This window comes from Pyrgilauda ruficollis, unplaced genomic scaffold, assembly GCF_017590135.1.
Source record: "Pyrgilauda ruficollis isolate IOZ18807 unplaced genomic scaffold, ASM1759013v1 scaffold2, whole genome shotgun sequence".
Classification (NCBI taxonomy): Eukaryota; Metazoa; Chordata; class Aves; order Passeriformes; family Passeridae; genus Pyrgilauda; species Pyrgilauda ruficollis.
In genome coordinates, this window is record NW_024519206.1 from 28558564 (window position 1) to 28577572 (window position 19009).

A 19009-nucleotide genomic window follows, 5' to 3' on the forward strand; every position below is an offset into this window, starting at 1 on the left:
CACCCAACAAACCAAACAGAAAAATGTCCTGATTTATTTCACAAGGACCCCAGACAGCAAGCTTCATCTAATCAAGGTGAGTCCAGGTAAAGGCTAATAATTACAGTCTGTCAACTGATAGAGGCTGAGTGGAAAGTTGTATCCAGATGGAAAAACAACCATGATCACTTTTGTAGCAAGCCAGTACAATGTTCCACAGCAAGGGAAAAAAATACACTAGCCAAATTTGTTGAGATACATTAAAGTACCACAACGAGCAAGAAAGCCAAACTTGACATAAAATAAAAATAACAACAACAAGAAAAGCTGATTAAAAATGAAAATATGTACCCATGAAACCTAGAATGAAAAGGACATGCCTTGTAAATAAGAGCAGATGAAAAATATAATCAATGAACCAAAGCTGAGATGCAGGATGCTTCAGCCAGCTTGGCAGGAAAAGATGTAAACATAGTCTGCTCTCTTTCCAGGTTTCTCATGGGTCTATTATTTTACTCTGATGCTTGGAAGATGAACTCACCTTAGCAAGAAAATCTGCCATCAGAGTTGCTGCTATAGACATGATGCGCTGATGCTCCAATGACTATTTTGACTATTTTCTTCTTTCTCAGTACTTTTTCTCATTTCTTTTTTCACAGAGAGTCTAGCTTGATATGTCAAAACAACCAAAAATAGTGTCCTAAACGAGTTGATAGTTTCCCCTCCCCCCCCTTTTTTTTTTTCCTGTTTGTTTCTTCTCTTGTTTCATCTGCAAGGAAACAAGCTTGGATACCCTGCAACAACAGCCCCAATTCATTTCAAATATTTGTTCCTCTTTTTACATCTCAAATGTAATTTTAACTTGCAAAAATGACAGACTATTAAAAAAGTCTCCCAAAACCCCTCTACAATGGAAAGAAAAGTGTATGAGATGCTGTTAGAAATAAAATCTTCATATGTAAGAATTGAGACAATGAAGCCATTTTTCTTCCTCTGTTTTAGGAAAGGGACTGAAATATTATTATAGAAAGCTTTCAGCAATGAGGTTACACTAGGTAAGGTCTCTGTAATCATCATTAAACCACTTTGCATCGCCCAATGACAAAATTTTTTTTATTCCCTTTAAATGTGTGTCAATTCATTCTATTCTAGTTAACAACTAAAAAATATTAACTTCTTCCCTAAATCTTTACTTTATTGAATTACATTGCTCAACATTTTGTTTTAGATCTCTCTCTCCCTCTCTCTCTCTCTCTCTCTCTCTATATATATATATATATATATATATATATGCATGAATAAAGGTTCTGGTACCTTGGAAGTTCAGTAATGCAGTTCTCAGGTAAGAATTCTCATATGAGAGAACTGATTATATGGACATGAGCAATAGAATCAAACATTTACTGCTTCTAGGACACTTTTCTTTAGGACGTAGTGATGGCACATTTACATTCATGCCATATGTTTCTACATATTTCATAGTACAAAACACTGAATTGACCCACTATTTACAGAGAGAAGAGAGAAAAGTCACAGGATGCAGCTGTTGTGGTTGTTTAATGTCTGCTCACAAAGTCATTCTAGTAAATATCATACGCGCCACTTCTGTTAAAAAAAATGAAGAGAGAGAAGGAAAGGAGGAGAGTGGGTAGAGAAGTCACCTCGTACATTTGACCTTAATGAGGCAGGCTATGAATACTCATAATGATTTCTCAAACTGTTTGAAGATGAGCAGCTTGAGGCAAAGGAATTGTACTAGAAAGGAGATAGGCTAAGTACCACTCAAATGGAGCCATTATGCTTGCAGCTATTTGGATCCTGAAATGAGATAAAAGCTGCATCATGGAGGCATAAAGACTTCAGGACCAATAGAAATAATTAACTGACATATCTTCTGGTAAAATACATTATGAAACCTTTCTGTTCTACTTTGCATCAGTAGTCTAAGTGATGAACCGCTAGAAAGAGCAGTCTATGATTTTCCTCTCCCCAGCTTAAAGCCTCAAGCAACTACAGGAGTGCTGATCTGCCTCTCCTGATGACATCACTTACAGCCATTAGGATAAATAATTTGGCCCTTATGGTCCCGCTGCATTGTTCCTCTACTTATTCCTCACTCTAAAAATTCTTGCAGGACAAATCTTAAGATCTTAATAATCTTACTCATCTGACACTTTTCCCCATCCTCCTTGTACCAAACAGAGAAAAAGAGAAACATTAAAAATGGGGAGTAATCAATTTATTTCTTTTGTCTTTTTCAATGGGACTAAAACTAAATCTGTCAGAGGAAAAGGAAACAGGCCTAGAGATTCAGCAATATTAAACAGAGCATGGAATGAAGCTGCAATATACTCAAACTTTGCACAAAAAATTATGGGATATTAAGATATTCTAACAAATACCTTAAAAGAGCAATTCTTTCTACTACAGCTGCTGCTCTAATGACAATTAAGGAGAAAACCTGAAAGGTCAAACTAGATACTGAGAGAGAAACCCTCCAACTTTGGAAAAAACAGTTTGAATACAGAGTCTAGCTTTGTCTTGTGGACCTGCCTCTGAAAGAGGGTAAGACGACAGAGCTTTGAAAGAGTTCCCTCTTGACCTTAGCCACAAAAGAGGCTAAACTGAAAAGCAGTCGAATGGTTAAACTGCTGCCACAACACAGCATCAAGAAATACTTTTTCCATAAGTGTCTTAATTTGAAAAATTCCAACTTTTTACCTCTAAATATTTCCAATACTGTTTTTCAAAAAAAAAAAAAAAAATAAAAAAGAAAGGTGAAGTAAAACAAACTTCCTAAAATTTACATAGTTCCTACAGAAACTATTTGGAGAACTGCATAACATGAACAGCAATGCCCTAGATTTTGAAAAGCTATTTTCTTGCATCAGAAATAGATAGTTGGAATGTAATATCTCATCATCTTCATTCCACTATGAGGACATAAAATATAAGTGCTTGGTTCCTCTTCACTGTCAGAATACAGCTCTGAGTACAACATTTATTTGGAGAAGACAAGGACAAAAGAACTGGAAGGAGAAGCTTGGGTATTTCTTTGAAAATAGAGATGTTTGTAGAGACCATTGGCTGCTGCGCGGAGCACATGCAATTACATATTTCTGACTTTGACTGCACTGTTGAATCACCAATATATCTTAGATACCAGAAAAATTTTTAGTTACCACAGCAACATCTGTGAAGGGGGGTTCTTGTCATGACAGTCGCCAGTTTACTAAATTAAGACACACTAAATTTGGATATGGATTATGTCCAGAAATATGCCCAGACAGCTGTCTTCTGCACCACAATTTTCTCTCTCTTTTTTTTCTTTTTAATATTGTTTGTCACATTTGGGTTTGCTAATGTTTTCTGATTATAGACTCTGTAGGTGAAATGCTGATATAATGATGAAATTATGAATTTGGTGGCTCCATATTTGTGATGCAGTATATTAAAGAGCTAAAGACATAATTTCACAACAAATAATTTCAGTGGCTTTTCAGGATATTGTCCTTACCCCAGAAGGCTTACAGTCAAGTGAGAGTGATGCTTATTACCCAACATCTTGCTCCAGTAAAACTATACTACATTAATTGTGAAAGTAGTACATAGCTGTTAAACCACCTTGTTTTGCAAAGATTGATATTCACTTTTCCACCTTTGTGGACTTGCTTTTTCAGGGAATGGAACTAGAAAGTCGCACTTCACATTTTTAGTCATTAAGATGTTCTCTACTTGCTAATTTCACCTGAATGAAAGAAGGTGAATTTAAAATGTGCATTAGTATCTTGTGTAGTAATTTAATATAGAGATGCTTGTTTTACGTAGTGGAAGAATAGGAACATTTAGATTTGACTCTCAGACTGGAGAAGAAAATATAATTAAGAATCTTCATCAAAATAAAATATCACTACCTTCCCATATTATTTTTATTCATTTAGTACACTCCACATACCAATGAGTATAGCTAAATTTGTAGGTTACTTAGTTTTAAGTTCACAAAAAAATATTTTTTTCTATTTCCTGCCTGTGGTGGTAAGCTGCCTTCTGCAATACCCCATGAACAACAGATACTACTGAACTCCACTAGGTTATATATCTACAACAGCTTTGGTAAATGGCCATATCTATCGACTTTTCCTGTGTGTATCTTTAAATTTTTTTTAAAATGATGCAACACTTAGGATACGAAGACCTATTAACACTAATAGGTGCAATTCAAAAAGCGTATTAAAGGGAATAACTATTGCCATGCTCAGTCAATCCTGAATAGTGACTGCAGATTTGGTGATCCCTGACTAAAAGCTCTTGGTAATTATTTTTCTTTTAACAAGAAATATGAAATATGAACAACCTCTTTCTCCTAACTACATTTAAAAAGGCCCCAAAAAACAAATCCCCCCTTCAACCAACTTAATTAGTAAATAGAATGCAGTTACCTGTCATGTTGCAGTAAACTTTCAAAGGTCCCAGTGCCCCACTGCCATCTGGATCTATCCAGTAGTAATTTGAAGTTTTGCCCAAGTGTTTGTATGCTTCACAAGAGAGTTCATAAATAGCTGAAATGAAATAAAACAGAGCAATAAGAATAGTTGTAACTTGGGGGAAAAATATTCTTAGGACAATTAATGGATCCTGTTTATATACAAAGAATTGTACCTCTGACATTAAAGCAATATCATTGAGGTTCACAGAAACAAGCATCTTTCCAAAATTATAGAAGTGATTAAAAGCTTGCAGGACATAATTTCTGCTTTTGTAATGTGAGGAAAAACCAGAATAGGAAGACAATTCTAATGGCCTGGGGAGAGAGAGGAAAATTAATACTTTTTCAAGGGTCTATTTAAACTGTTTTTAACAATGTAGTTCATAACTTTGTTTCTTTTCTTGTTTAAGTTTCCATTACTTCTATTGATACAACATACTTTTACCCTTAAGCTTTTTTCAGGAGATACTAAAAGAGTTTATGAGTTTTCACCCTGTACATTTTTAAATTGTTCACGTTTTATAACAACTCAGAATAACATTGAATTTCAAAATTGTGAAATTTCTCCCAGCCTACAATACCTGTCTCTACACAACTATGCAACTACTCTATTAAATACATACAGAAATAATTCTCTAGCCCAGCAAGGTCTGAAATGTCACAGTATTTGCTGGAATAAGTTTAATTGATATAGCAGACAGGTTTGCTTCAGTTTTTCCTTGAATACTGCCTTCTATTTCAAGTAATAAAATTGTTTGTCAAAATGTATGATGAATAGCTCAGACATTATAAGAAGCATTGTAGATAGAACCTTCCCTAGTAATTCCCATATATTCTTGCAAATGTAGAATTTTTACAAAATTATGTGCATTAAATATGAAGAAATAATTTTATGCAAAGAAAAACTGACAATTTATAGACATTGTTTGTGTGTATATATGCATAAAAATGGTGAATTACATAGATATTTTCCTATACAATTCTTTAAAAAAGAATGTGTAATGCTGTTTTTAAGGACCAGATGGCACAGATTTTTTTGTTTGGAATCAATCAATCAGCTGCTAAAAGAAATGAAATGTTTGTTTAACCAGACTTCATATCCACTCTAAAAATTCATCTAATTTGTTGGCAATTCTTGCAAGCAATCTCTTTGCTAGGACTGGCTTTATTTCAAATGCCCATAAGGACGAGCTGTTATGCTGGGCTCTGATGATGATGAGTGTCTGATCACACACGCACATTTAAAGGCCTCTAACCAAATATCAAGACATGGGAAGGAAAATGCAGTTAAAAAAAAAATCAAATTGTGATGTGGCAGAAATGCAAGGCTAAAGGCTCTTATCTATCTACAATTTCCTTGTGATGCTACAAGCGAGTGAATTTCCTGGAAAGTTTTATGTGCTCATTAGAGGATACAAAGTAAATTTTATACAAGTAGATGACACTTTAATTAAATTGCAAAACATTTCAAGCCATTTCCCCTTTCTCTGCAAACAAAGGTCAATATATTCTTCCATTATCAAGGAGACTCTCTGTCTGTTTTTAGGCACTTCATGCAGAATTCATGCAGAATTCATAACCTATTTTGTTCAGAAGTGTTTCCCTCACTTTCTGCACACTATCTTAAAAAGGTCATGAAATACTAACTCCGTCAATGTATAATTGTTGTGACACCAACAGGCAAATTTCAATGGATGCACTCCAGGTCAAGTCAAGGAGATAAGAAATATTGTTTGTGATCTTAATGAAGTTTTGTGTTTTCATTTTCTAAACTCTTTCAGAAAATCAGGGGACATTTGTCTCTCTAGTAACCAGATCTTTATGCAAAGCCATATGATTTTTATCCAAATTTGCTGCCTTGAAAACACAAGCCAATTTTTGTGCTGAAATACTGCTACAAATCAGAAAACAACATTAAAGAATGTTATATGGAATTCAAATGTTTTTTATAGAAAATTAGGGGTTTAGATATAACATCCTGCTTTCTGTTCTTCTGGAATGGGAGAAATAGAAAGTGGTATGTAGGTATAGTTTTATAGCACAGAAAAGGCTGCTTTTTAATAACTCAGCTTTGTTAAACTTCAACATTATGTTGAACACTAACTAATAAAAATTAAGATTGTTCTTCAAATGAAGGCAAAAGAATGGGATATTTTAAACAAATTCAACTTGTGAAAAGTGTTATGAGTGTGGGATAGTTTTCTGGGAGGTATTATGCATATGTATAGGATCCTAAAATTAAGGTTGGAAAAGACCTTTAAGATCAACATGTCCAACAATCAACCTATCACCACCACCATGTTCACTACTAAACCATGTCCTCAAGGTGCTGAATCTAGAGCTTATGTAGAAGAGTTCCAGGGATGATGACTTCACCACTTCCCTGGCAGTCTGTTCCAATGCTTTAGAACCCTTTCTGTGACTCTGAACTCCTCTGGCACAACTTGAGGCCATTTATGTAGATGGAGAAAGATCTTAAAAATGAGTATCAATAAAAATGTAAAGACAGGCAACACTGCAGTGAGCAGTAACAAAAATCACTTCACAGGCGCATAGGAACAAAGTGAAGGGACAAGTGAGTTTCACATACTGACAAAATAACCAGTAATTAAATGTGCAATAGGAACAGCAGTTATGTTCCAGTGTATGAAGACGATGACAGAAAGAGATATTATTGTTGACTTTGGATGACAAAGGGTAGCCACTTTAAAAGAAAATAAAAGAAAAAAGAATAAAGAAAAGAACAACAGCAGCAAGCATTAGGCAGAAGGCAACTCTGAAGCAGAGGAAAGTAAGACATGATACCAAGATGTCGAAGTGGATGATGACATAGAAAGGAAGACAGCACAGGATCATTTTATCAGCCACTACTTGCTTTTGTAAGTGCTACACAAAAAAAACCAGTAGTGTGTAAGAAAGAGAACAGGTGAAAATAGAAATTAGGAAACTCAAAGAAAATCTAGAGTAGATGAAAGGACGGACGTTTAAGGAATGCTGTTTTAGAAGTCACCCAAACATGCTAAAACAGAGAAGAAAATGAACACAGAATACAAGGAAGTGACATGGCAGAATCAAAACTGCTTAAATGAGAAAACTGGTAAAGGTGACAATAAAAAACAACAAAAGACCTTATTGAGCTGGAAAGACAAGAAAACCAAATGCAAGATTTGGATATGAAGTTTACAGTGTTCACATGCAAATTAGGAGAAATGGTTGCATATATCCACACACAGAGGAGGCAGAGGGAGAGAGGGAAGGGCTTTGTAGTGCTGATTCCATCTGGAAGATAGGAAAGAAAAATAAACAAACAAAAATGTGGGAGAACTGAGGACATAAGAGTAACAGATTTTTCTTTTCAAGCCAGTAGAAGTGAAATGCCAAAAATGTATATTTGCTTTCTTGGTACCTGGTTCAAATACACAACATATGTAGTCTTAAAGGACTTCAGAATAGTAGTAAACCTCAAAATCTTCCAAGCTGAATGTAAAACTCACATGCACTCTGATGTCCAGAAAAGCTATTTCTAGCACAATAAATCCAGCTGTCAGTTTGTTAGGGTTTTTCAAAGGTCACTTATATTCTTTCTGAGGAGAATAGGGGGAAAAAACCCCTCCCAACAAACAACTTTTTCACCCTTTACATGCTTTTGCCTTGCATCAAAAATTGTCTACGAGCTGCAGGAGGTGAAAACTTGGTCAGAACAGTGATAGAAGCTCTTAGAATGAGGAAGAAAGTATGTACAAAAAGAATCATAACTCAAAAGAGAAGAGCACCAAAAAATGCAATAGACTTTTTAAAATTTAATCTCCTGAATAATACAGATCAACCTGAGACCACCAAATCCATTTCATGATAAAATTTGAAAGGGTTTTCTGTGTTCTAACATGAAGATAAAAAGTTTTAATACCATTAAAAAAAATAAAAAATCACTGTATCTTTCTGTGTGAAGCATCAAGCTTCTCTAAGCTTCTTGGTCTAGGCAGAAAACCCAGCCATTTTAATTAGATAACAAATGCAACTATGAATGCATTTTGAAGTTCACCATTAACTAAGCTAACATTTACAACAGTGGATTTAAATGAGCATGGCTTGAGGGCAAAAATATATTTTCTTAGAAAAGCTTGTTTAGGTAACTAGGCTAAGGGGGAACAGCCTAGAGTGAAACAAATACTAATGACAAACCTTGTAGCTGCACAGACTTTAAGAGCATTTTCATTGCTGCCTTTCTTCATGGGTTCTGAACTCCAAAGGGGATGTGGTGATGGATGGGGAAGTCAACATTTATTTCTGAGTTTTCAGGACCCTCTATTTTAAACATTAGAGGAAAAGAAAATAGTTCAGAAAAGAGTTTACAGACTAGTTTTTTTCCAGCTCAAGAATCTTAGTCAAAAGTTAGAAAGAATTGACACCTCTTAGATTTCAGTGGCTCTGAAGTGATTGAGGGAAGCAGATGTTCTCACTCCTGTTTTACTTGCTGACTGGTGTAAAGATCAAGGGATAGTCATCCTGCACAGGTGGCACAGCTGCTGGCTATCTCCAAAAAGCAGAATAGCTGAATGACAAAAAGGATTTAGAAACTCTGTGGCCCTATACAATGTTCCCATAAAATTTCATTAGCACCTTGGTGAACTACAGTTTTTCCATCACTCTGGGAAAAGGCAGCTTTAATTTTAGAGCTGACAAACAGCCTCCTTTTATAAGTGCAAAGCTCATTATAAATAGATTACCTGGCATGACAGTCTGCACTATGTGGCTCAATGAATGTGTTGCAATATGTTTTGTTTCTGTCAGTGAATGTGGCTGCTGCAGGGAATACACGCCTTTAAACATCTGCTAATATAGGAGTGAATCTCAGCTTTACAGGAACATAACAAAGGTGTAGATACAGAAAAATGGATGGAATTAAATGACAGCAAAAGTGACAAAAAAGGGTAAGGCATCAGATCCACAAAGTCCAGCTATGTCTCTCCAGGACTTTCAACTTCTTGGAAAAATACTGAAAGCTAAATAGACTATGAGGTGTTTGGATTTATGTAACTCAAACTGGTTTCAACTCTTGAGCCCTAAAAGCACAAATATACAATGAAGGGGAAAAAAAACTCCAAGCTTTCTCAAAAAATAGTTGTACACTGAAATGTCATACCCAAAATTTATTTTAAAAGAATAAAATAAGATTTGTTGCCTTATTATAACAAATATTCAGAAGATAACTGGAAAATGTTAAAAATAAATTTTTATACATCAATACATGTACACTGTAAGTTCCTGCTCTGTCAGCAGAATTTTCTCTCTGTGCTCATCTACATTAAACCTATACTAGCCTTTTACACATTGCAATGCTATGTGGTAGAGAAATGATGTCTTACAATTCTTTTAAGGTAAGTTAAAAGAACTAGATATTTCATCATACTCAAAGCAAGTTATATATGAGAGAAAAATATCCTTCTGTATTCTGACAGAAAGAATACATAGAGCTGCTGGGTTGCTGTACTACCTAAGTATATGAAAAAAAAGCTCCACCAAAAGCCAACATGATGCAACACTGCTTCAATATTCCTGCTTTCTGTAGGACAATGTCTGTAATGATTAGAACCAAGGCTTATGTCTGCCAGTTTTTGCAAGTCTGGATTTAAAAAATTCTGTAGTTTGGAACTCAACATTATAATGTCTAAGAACAAGAAAAGTAAAATAAATTTTAAAATTAATTCTCCAGTTATAGTTAACTTAAAATAAGAATATGTGCTGTTAAAGTCAGATAAAAATAAGTGTGAACAAGTATCAACTTTTAGATCTCACACTGTGAGAAGTCACCTTTTCAGATATGACTTTGAGAAGAAATCTTTTCTGATGTAGCATTTACTAGGTTCCCAAATATTAGGGTGCTCTTGTTCCTTTGCTATTGGAAAAGAAAATGTGCTTGAAACTTCCACTGAACATTCCTGGCTTTGCTGTCTTCACCTTTCTAGGATGCCAGTTTACAGAATCTCAACCCCTTCAGCTGTGAGAGCTGAAGTCAAAAATTTACCACAAATCAAAACCCAAGGACAATGACCCACTACCAACATCCAAAAAAACTCATTAGGCAAACAGAGGCAGAAGGAGGAAATAAAAACCAAGGAAGAAAACACCACAATTCTGATAAAGAATTGTGTATGTATCTAAAATTCTTTGGGTTATTTTAATACATTTCTACGTATCATTCTAAGTGTATGAACACTCATCTGAAAAAGAGCTCCAAAACATTAAAAATTCCTAACACAATCTGATCCTGCACGACAAGGTTCTAAGGTAACCAAGACCTTTGTTTTAGGATTCTTTTCTTGTCATTTTTTACTTATTACACAATAATCTTAATGTAAAAAACCAAAAGGTAATGAAACACCTGGTTTGCTTTCTGCATACTGCCAAAGACCCCTTTAAAAAGGTCTTTTTTGATTAAAAAGTATCTTGAAAACATTTGCTAAAATAACACCCTCTCCTAAATAAAAGGTGGCAGTGATACAAAGATAAAATCCTAACTAGAAAAAAAAATTGTCTTGCAACCTCAGCAGTAGTTCCTCATGTTAAATTTATGATGGACTCTTAGAGAGAGCAAGTTCTGCATGACCAGAAGGTGGACCACCACAAGCCACACACTAAATATCAGGTACTTGCAGCTAGGATGCCCCTGTAAAATTAGGTTACCTTGATGAGGAAAAGCACAGGAAGCAGCACTTTCAGCAAAACATACAGCTCTAGCAGGACAAAGCTGTAAGACCTTCAAGGCTGCTGGCCCTCTCAGTGCAGGAAGCAGCTGTGGCTGCTCACAGCGTTCTCACCTGGACAGGCCAGAGCAGTATAGGAATAGGCCAGCACACCCAGCTGGCTGCAATACTGAATTTCTGTGCCCAGTCTGTGAGCACTTGGAAATTACACCTCGATGTGCCAGCAACTGCAGTGAAGTTCATGTGCAGGAAGAAAACTTGGCTTCTCAATGAGCTGCAGCTTTATGCACATTTTAAATATGGTGTGTACACAAACTGGACATAAAAAGATTAATTTTTTTGTCTAAAATGGATCTACTGTGATGCCTAAGGGAACTCCAGAAATTTCTTTCTGAGGAAATACAGCTCCTCTAGATGCAGTTACAGTTCATTCAGTTACAATCAAATTACTTTCCAGGTAAAAAACATGGACTAAGAAAGTGTCCAAATATGACATGCCCTTGCCATTGCAATATCACCTCATTATTAAAGACAGTGGAAAACAGAAAACCTGCCTTTCCAGACTTCATGCATAACTGAAAATTTGAGTAAAATAAAACCTCTAAAGCCCTGAGTGTAATAACAATTTCTGTGCTCATGTTGCATCTGCAAGAAAACTAATTTACTCTGTTCCTAAAGAAATGTTGCTATACATGAACAGCACTCAGAAAAAATGCAATTTTCACGTATAAGTGCCATTAGGCAATTGGTAAGTTTCACAGTATATAAGAGAATTGGAGAAATTTAGAAGGTATCATAAACAAGTCCACCAAATTGCAGATGTGTATGACATGGCCCATGCTTTAGCCACTGATTTTTCAGTTGTGGAAAAACTCAGATCAAGCACTATTTTCAGCCATGACTAGGTTGCCTCCTCAGCCAGAAGTTGAACTGAGCTTCTGCAGTCCCAGAAATACAAGCGAAAACAACCCCAGGCATCTTTAAATACCTTCCCAGTGAAACTGGGATTTGTTTTTTCCAGGTTACCATCATTTTAGGGGCTCTTGGTTTACTCTCACAGCTAGCTAGGGCAAGAACATGAAATCTAAGAACTCAAAGTTTCATCCTTTCACTGTCATCACATGACATTAGCAAGTCTTTTCCACACCACACAACAATTTTACTCATGACAGTTCTTATACAAAGTTAACGTAAAGCCCAAGACTTCAATTCTGTTACCCTCAACGTCCCATTAAATAAATACTCCATCATTCTACAAGATTATTCCTGGAAAAGGTAGTTCAATTACTGAAACTATATTTGAAGAAATAAGCGCTGAGATAAAAAGCAGAACAATTTTGTGGTCATAAGTAGTATAACAACAGAATCACATGGCTGTTGTGAACCTCAAAGATAATCTAATCCACCTCCCAACAAAAATCTAAATTACATCCGTGTATCATTCCTGACACAGTCTGGTTTAAAATGATGTAAATTCCTTGACACACCAAGGCATCCTAGAGCTCCACCGTCCCTTCAGTATCAGCATTTGTTCAATTCTCTACACTGTGGGGCTGTTCTGCTGCAACCTAAATTTATAATTTATCTTTTTATATATCATAAATTTGGAGGATAAGTTACTGCACTCCTCCGTGCAACCATCTTTTGTCTATTTGCAGACACAAACCTTTTCTCTACATTAAAATGGCCTAGTTTGTTCATTTTGATCACTGGGTGCTATATTGTTTTCTCTCTTCTCTGGATTCTCCATTCTTTTCATGAAGCTTACATATGAAAATGGCAAATAGCCAGCACAACCAGATTAATTTGCACATTCCACAATTTTTACTTCAGTTAATTCAACCCTAAATGATGTTTTCTTCATTCACAGAATCATAAGCAATGAACTACAAGGCAAATCAGCCATCAATAATCATCACTTCTACAAAACTGAATTAAAAAAATGAAACACAAGTCAGCAGTTTTCCTCAACCATTGCTTCTACAATTGGTTAATCACCCCAAGCATAGTCCTTCCCAATGCTTAGTAGATTTGCAACTCAAAATCCCTAACATAGCTTCCCAAAGAAGAAACATTCTTATATTTTGCATATTTACAGAATAGTATACATATAGTATTATATGCATATGAATCCTAGAAATAAACTATAGAAATAAAAAATATAGTATAAATAGCACAGTTGTTGGGGTTTTTTTGTATTTAATATGGACGGTAAAATCAACAGAGGTAATTTTAGTACTTTTTATCTGGTTTAGTCTTCATATCTGTCCATGGCTGCACCGGCTCTCATGCCACTAAAACTTTCAAAAGGCAAAGCTCCTTCGTGACTGAGCATAAACTTTCTTCACACTGCCATTGATCTAAGCTTCAGCCTTCTAAAAACTTCTATATCTTCCTCATATGCTCTCTCTGCCTTCTACTGTGAACTAATAAACTTATAAAGTGTTCTCGCCATTAGCACAATATCCAAATATGCCCCATAGAAGGAGAAATTAAATTAAAAGCAGTAAAAATAAAAATAAGATATATGGAAATTTGCAGATTTTGTGTCAAGTTTACTCTAGGCTCAGCTTTGTCAGTGATAAACATGACAATTACCATTGTGGTAAAAAAGGGAGCAAAATAAAGGCTTTGCCATCAGAGTGAGAAAGAGAGCACAAGTTTATTTGCCACTGGGATAATAAGGAAAATTATTGCTATAGGGGTGAAAACTGCAATTTGAGCTACTACACAGCAGCTCAACCCTGGAATTTGCTACTAATACAGAAAAAGCCAAGCCATTAATGGCAAAATGAAAGGTGCTTCTGTTCTCTCTCAACTTTGTTCTTTGCTTTGGGCTGGGAGAGGGGAGGAAGAGAGAAATTAATTTAAATACAAATAGCTGAACCAAAATGGATTTTTAAACAAATTTAGCAGTGATTTTAAATTACAAGCCATAGATTAGACAATTAGCATCTTTGTAACCGTGTCAGCCTACAGACATCACAAGAAAGTATAATTAGACACCAATTTTTAACAAGATACTTCTGTGAATTATGTTTTGCAAGGATGCACAGACACAAAAAACCCAACCAATCAAAAAAAAACCCCAAAAAACAAAACCCAAGCATGGGTTTAGGGACTGAACAAAACGCTGTTCAGGATAGAAATGGCAGAATTTCATTTTAAATCTGGATAGTGTTGCACATTTGTGTAGTTGTAACTCATTCCTGGGCCCTGCATCTGAGAGGATTGTCAGAGAAACCCAGATATTCACCATACTCGTGTTGATCTTATGCTGGGCCCAGCCACAGAAAGCTTCAGAGCTACCTGGAGCTTGTTTGAGTCTTCTCCAGCTGGGAGGTAACAGGAACACTGCCAATACCGTCTTGTTCCTTTCTTCTTCCTATCCCTCTCTTCCATGCAAAAAGGCTTCAAGGTATAAAAGGTTATAAAAACAAATTTTGAAAAATCTATATCCTCAAAGAAAAAGTAGAGTTCTACTCCAGTTCTCATTTACTTTGTATTGGCAGTGTAATGGAAAAGAGAAGAGACAAGGGCCAAAACTTGCCTTTACAATTTCCTGTCTGTGTGATACAAATCCTTAGTTACTCTCAACAGTGAACACAGACAGAAAAGTGAAAAACCTCAGCAAATTATACCACAGCCAAAGCAGGGGCTATAACACCAGTAAAGTCAGGTCAAAGACACAAATTATCTGGAATCTTATTTTAAAACAAGCTATCTGTAAGTGGTTACAAATAGCAAAGACACTGAATAAACCAAAGTATTCACACTGAATAAACCAAAGTAGTCTCCCTCATTAAGTACATACTGGTTATTTTCTGCCATGGATATCAGAGCATTTGATCTCTCTTCAGACCTGAACATCCTAATCAATGTTAAATAATGCTCAGATGAACACGGCGATATTCTCATTACCCAGCTTTGAAAGAGACCGTAGTGACAGTTTCTGTTTGTTCACAAATATTAGTGTTCCCAAAATTCATTACGCACATGTTCATTTATAGGACTGTAATCCAGTTTTATTTTTACCAGTCTCAATATTTGCAATTCTCACCATTTCCCGCCCCTTTTATTTCTTTTCCCCACCTCAGATGTTTTTTGCATCCAACCTTCTCATAACCAGCAATCCTGTGAAGGAAATTATGGTACCTTTCTTGGCTGTATTTACTGAATGCAGGCTGTAAATACAGTAAATACTGGGCATATTTACTTGAAAGAAACTACAAGTTATTGGAAAAAATCCCAAACAAACCAACAACTAGTTAAATAAAATTTCTTAAAAATCTCAATTAAAGAACTTATGCTTGAAAAAACCTCAAACACTAAACCACAGAACAGACACCTAACCAAATAGTGGGCTTTTCAGCAGAGCTGAGCACATATTTCTATGAACAACAATGAACTGTAACATTATGAAAAAAAATCCTCACATCAGCATTTACATTATCTCAATCAAAATGTCCTCTATCAACATGACACCAATTTAGAGGGAATGCATCATGTTTGTCATTTCCATTAATCACAAAGCAACTTGTACTGCCAACAGAATTCAACCTTTTTAACTGACATAAAACTATCTCTTCTCCAAATCCCCTTTTTTTCATTCTTTCCCTTCAATGCTTTCAAATGGAAATGTCTGTGTCCTGGCAACTTCCTAGAAATCACTTTTACATCTTTTTCACATAATGGATGAGCTGTGAGACTAGTGAGATGTTAGATGGGTATCTTGGGGGCTGCCCTGGTTGGCACACACTACTTTGTCAGTATTTGTTTCAATAGCAGCACTGTAGAGTATTAATTTAGACTATTTACTGAGGGGATGAGAATATAGAGGAAGTTTCAGGTTCTGAGAAAATATGCCCACCTGCACACCTACAGAGGAGCTCAGAGAACCAATGGCAGGGCAGAAGCCAGAATAATACCCTGCCAGGCTGCTCCCAGGCCCACCACAGGAGCCATCAAACCATTCAAGCCCATCTGACTCAAATAAAGGATGTGCACAAGTAACAAAAATCCTGTCTGAGGCTGTCACAGCACAGCCTCAGCTGCAGTGAATGAGCATGGAGCCCATCATCCCCATCATCATGATTCACTGGTAGCAGCTCCCCCCAAAACCTTTCAGACCAAGGGAGTTTCGGCTTTGAAAGGTGACCAAGAGTTTCTGCCATGCATCATGGGATGCATGGAAAAAGCAGCTCAGGATTGCACGGACTTATAGGGTACTTAGGGATGGAACTAAAGGCAGGAAAAAGCAGGGGGCTACACATTCTGGAGAAGGAAAAAGGTGCAGAGAAAAAAGAGGGGTAAGTATAAATAGTGGTGTGGTAAGTATGCTTGCCTGGTTGTGTCCTGCATCTGATCAGCACAGTCTATTCTGCTTTCTTGTTAAATTCCTTTCCAAATCTTTCCTGGGCATGGCGCTCCTGTGTGCACACATGTGTGAGTATGTGGCTGTGACGACAGACTGAGGAGGAAAATAATCAGAGCAATGATTAGAGAAATAATGATGGAAGGGGGAAACAAACTGTTGAAGTTGATAGGAAAGCACAAAGAAATTGAGAAACCTTAAAATGGGGGGGGGGGGGGGGGGGGAGGGGACAGAAGAGGGCTTGAAAAGGAGAGGAGTAGTTAAGAATTTCAGAAAGACATAGCTCAGTTAGCCTGAGCATGAATCTGAGAAATGCAGTAAGATTCGTCATGCTCTGGAGTAGCAGTAGAAAATAAAAAGGAAAAAAAAAAGGTAGTCACAAACAACACATTATTTTTTCCTCTCTCTTTTAGAGCATCTATTAGCTCCTTCTGAGCCTAAAAGTGTACTGAAAACATATCATATAAAATACAGCAACCACAGACAGAAGTAAATTTAAAGTTTTATACACAAGTGGTTAGGCCATTAATGAATAGGGATGGGTTGAATGAGCTGGTGTAAAAGCTACATAGGGATACATGAACTTAAAAATTTGCAAGATGACAGTTAAAGAAAGACTATGCTTCCAGTAAAATAAAATCAATACTGCTAGATATGCAGTTAAGTATCTGTAAGTAGTAAAGGCTTCTACTGAGAAAATGAGAAACTACAAAGACCACACATTTCAGTAGTTTTGCTAATTTTAGCAAACTGTATTTGCATTCATGAAACAATAGTGATTTCCATGTTTTTGTAAAGTTATGTAAACATAGATGATTCCTCTGGCTTCAGAAAAATATTTAAAGAATTCCAGTAATGTGTCATTACTTCTGCTAAGAGACTTGTCCAGCCAAGAGAACTATTGGCTGTCCTAACTAAGGTGAAATTTTAAAGTGATAGTTATGGACCATGACTGATACTGAGCATCTGCTTTTGCTAACAGACTTTGGTCCTAAAACTTTCCCTGCTTTATCTCCAATTTAAATTAAAGCACAGTGGAATGGAGAATAAAACTCAAGACCCCCTCCAGACTAAGACTACAAAGAAGCATTACAGTTCTTACCCTTGAATGAAAAGGGTTAATGTAGACATTTGATTCCTAAGGAAGACATTTACAGGTGCAATACATTTATGCTGCAGAATAGCAAAAGAAATATTATAATGATGTTCAAGAAAGGTGGTGTCCATCAACAAGAACCAAACTCAATCAGAACCCCCACCATGTGGAGCACATATCATTCACATGGAAGTATCATAAGAGAACTAACAATAATTATTCTTTATGTTTATTTACTGCAGAAGCCATACAATTACTCTTATAAACATTGTTATACTAGTTACTAAGACAAAATATGGTGTAGAATGCACAAGAAGTATCTCAGGGTTTCGCTCCATTTTTTCTTCAATCCACAATCCTATGAGATTGATCATACAACCCTCAAGATATTGGAAAATTAATTTTAAAGATAGAATTCATCAAGCCTTTCTGCACTAGGTGATGTACATAAACATGCTACAAACTGTGGATAATGCATATTCACTGCTTATCCATTGGTGCATAGTGTCTTTTAATAGCAAGCCTAATTATACCCATTATGTTCCTCTATTTTGAATTCTTAAAAAATTTTTAAAGAACAATTTCATGTGGACAGATAAAAATATGTCTACATGCATAAGTGAAGAAATTCTCATTTCTTTGACTATGGTACATCTTTAACAATTGATATTTGCATTCATTTCATTCTCTCACATCTGAAAAAATAGGATTAGAGTGACTTCAAAACATGTTTTTTCTGTCTAATGGCTGTCAAGGGGATTTTAATATCAGCACCTTAAAAAACTTTAATTGCAAAAAAGCATTAACAGTGAAGTATGCAATATGTTAGATTTTCTTAATGGAAAAGTTCAAGAAAAAGCTAATTAATTTTGAAGTCTTTATTTGCAGAGTTGTTTTCTGGCTATGAATTAATTCTGACTTTGATTTTATGGTATAAATGAGCTGCTTTAAAATTATCTGTTGTTAATTACACGTTCTCTTTTAACTGTCCCTTGGAAACAATATTTGGTTGTGCATTGTGAACAACAATAGAGAATGGTTACAGTAGCCTGCAAAAAATTCAACTAATACCCAAGTTTCTCAAAAGCAGGCTGCAATTTAGGAATGTTACTTAGGTAGTTTCACAAGAGTTAGCTACAAATTAATTAAGGAAGTGCTCTGATTAGACCCTGACTTCATACAGTTCTTCCGCTTGATCCCACCTGATAGAAGTTTAGTTTCAAAACTCATAACACTTGATTCTAATGTACAGCTATATATAACTATACAAACTATACAACTATACAAACAGCTAAAACCTGAAGTCCACTTTCAGCCCTTAGAGTCTCTCTCAAACCTCACCTGGTAGAGTTATTTCCAGCTGATTTTTT

The 19009-nt window shown here is 35.8% G+C and overlaps 1 protein-coding gene across 1 annotated transcript in view; it reads right to left on the reverse strand.

Moving 5' to 3' along the window:
• The window catches only part of CNTNAP2 (contactin associated protein 2), a 1012072-nt gene that overhangs the window by 317240 nt on the left and 675823 nt on the right, over positions 1-19009 (reverse strand). Inside the window, exon 12 of the mRNA XM_041466404.1 lies at positions 4419-4538. Coding sequence (XP_041322338.1) covers positions 4419-4538 — 120 coding nt within the window. The remainder of the gene's footprint in view (positions 1-4418; positions 4539-19009) is intronic.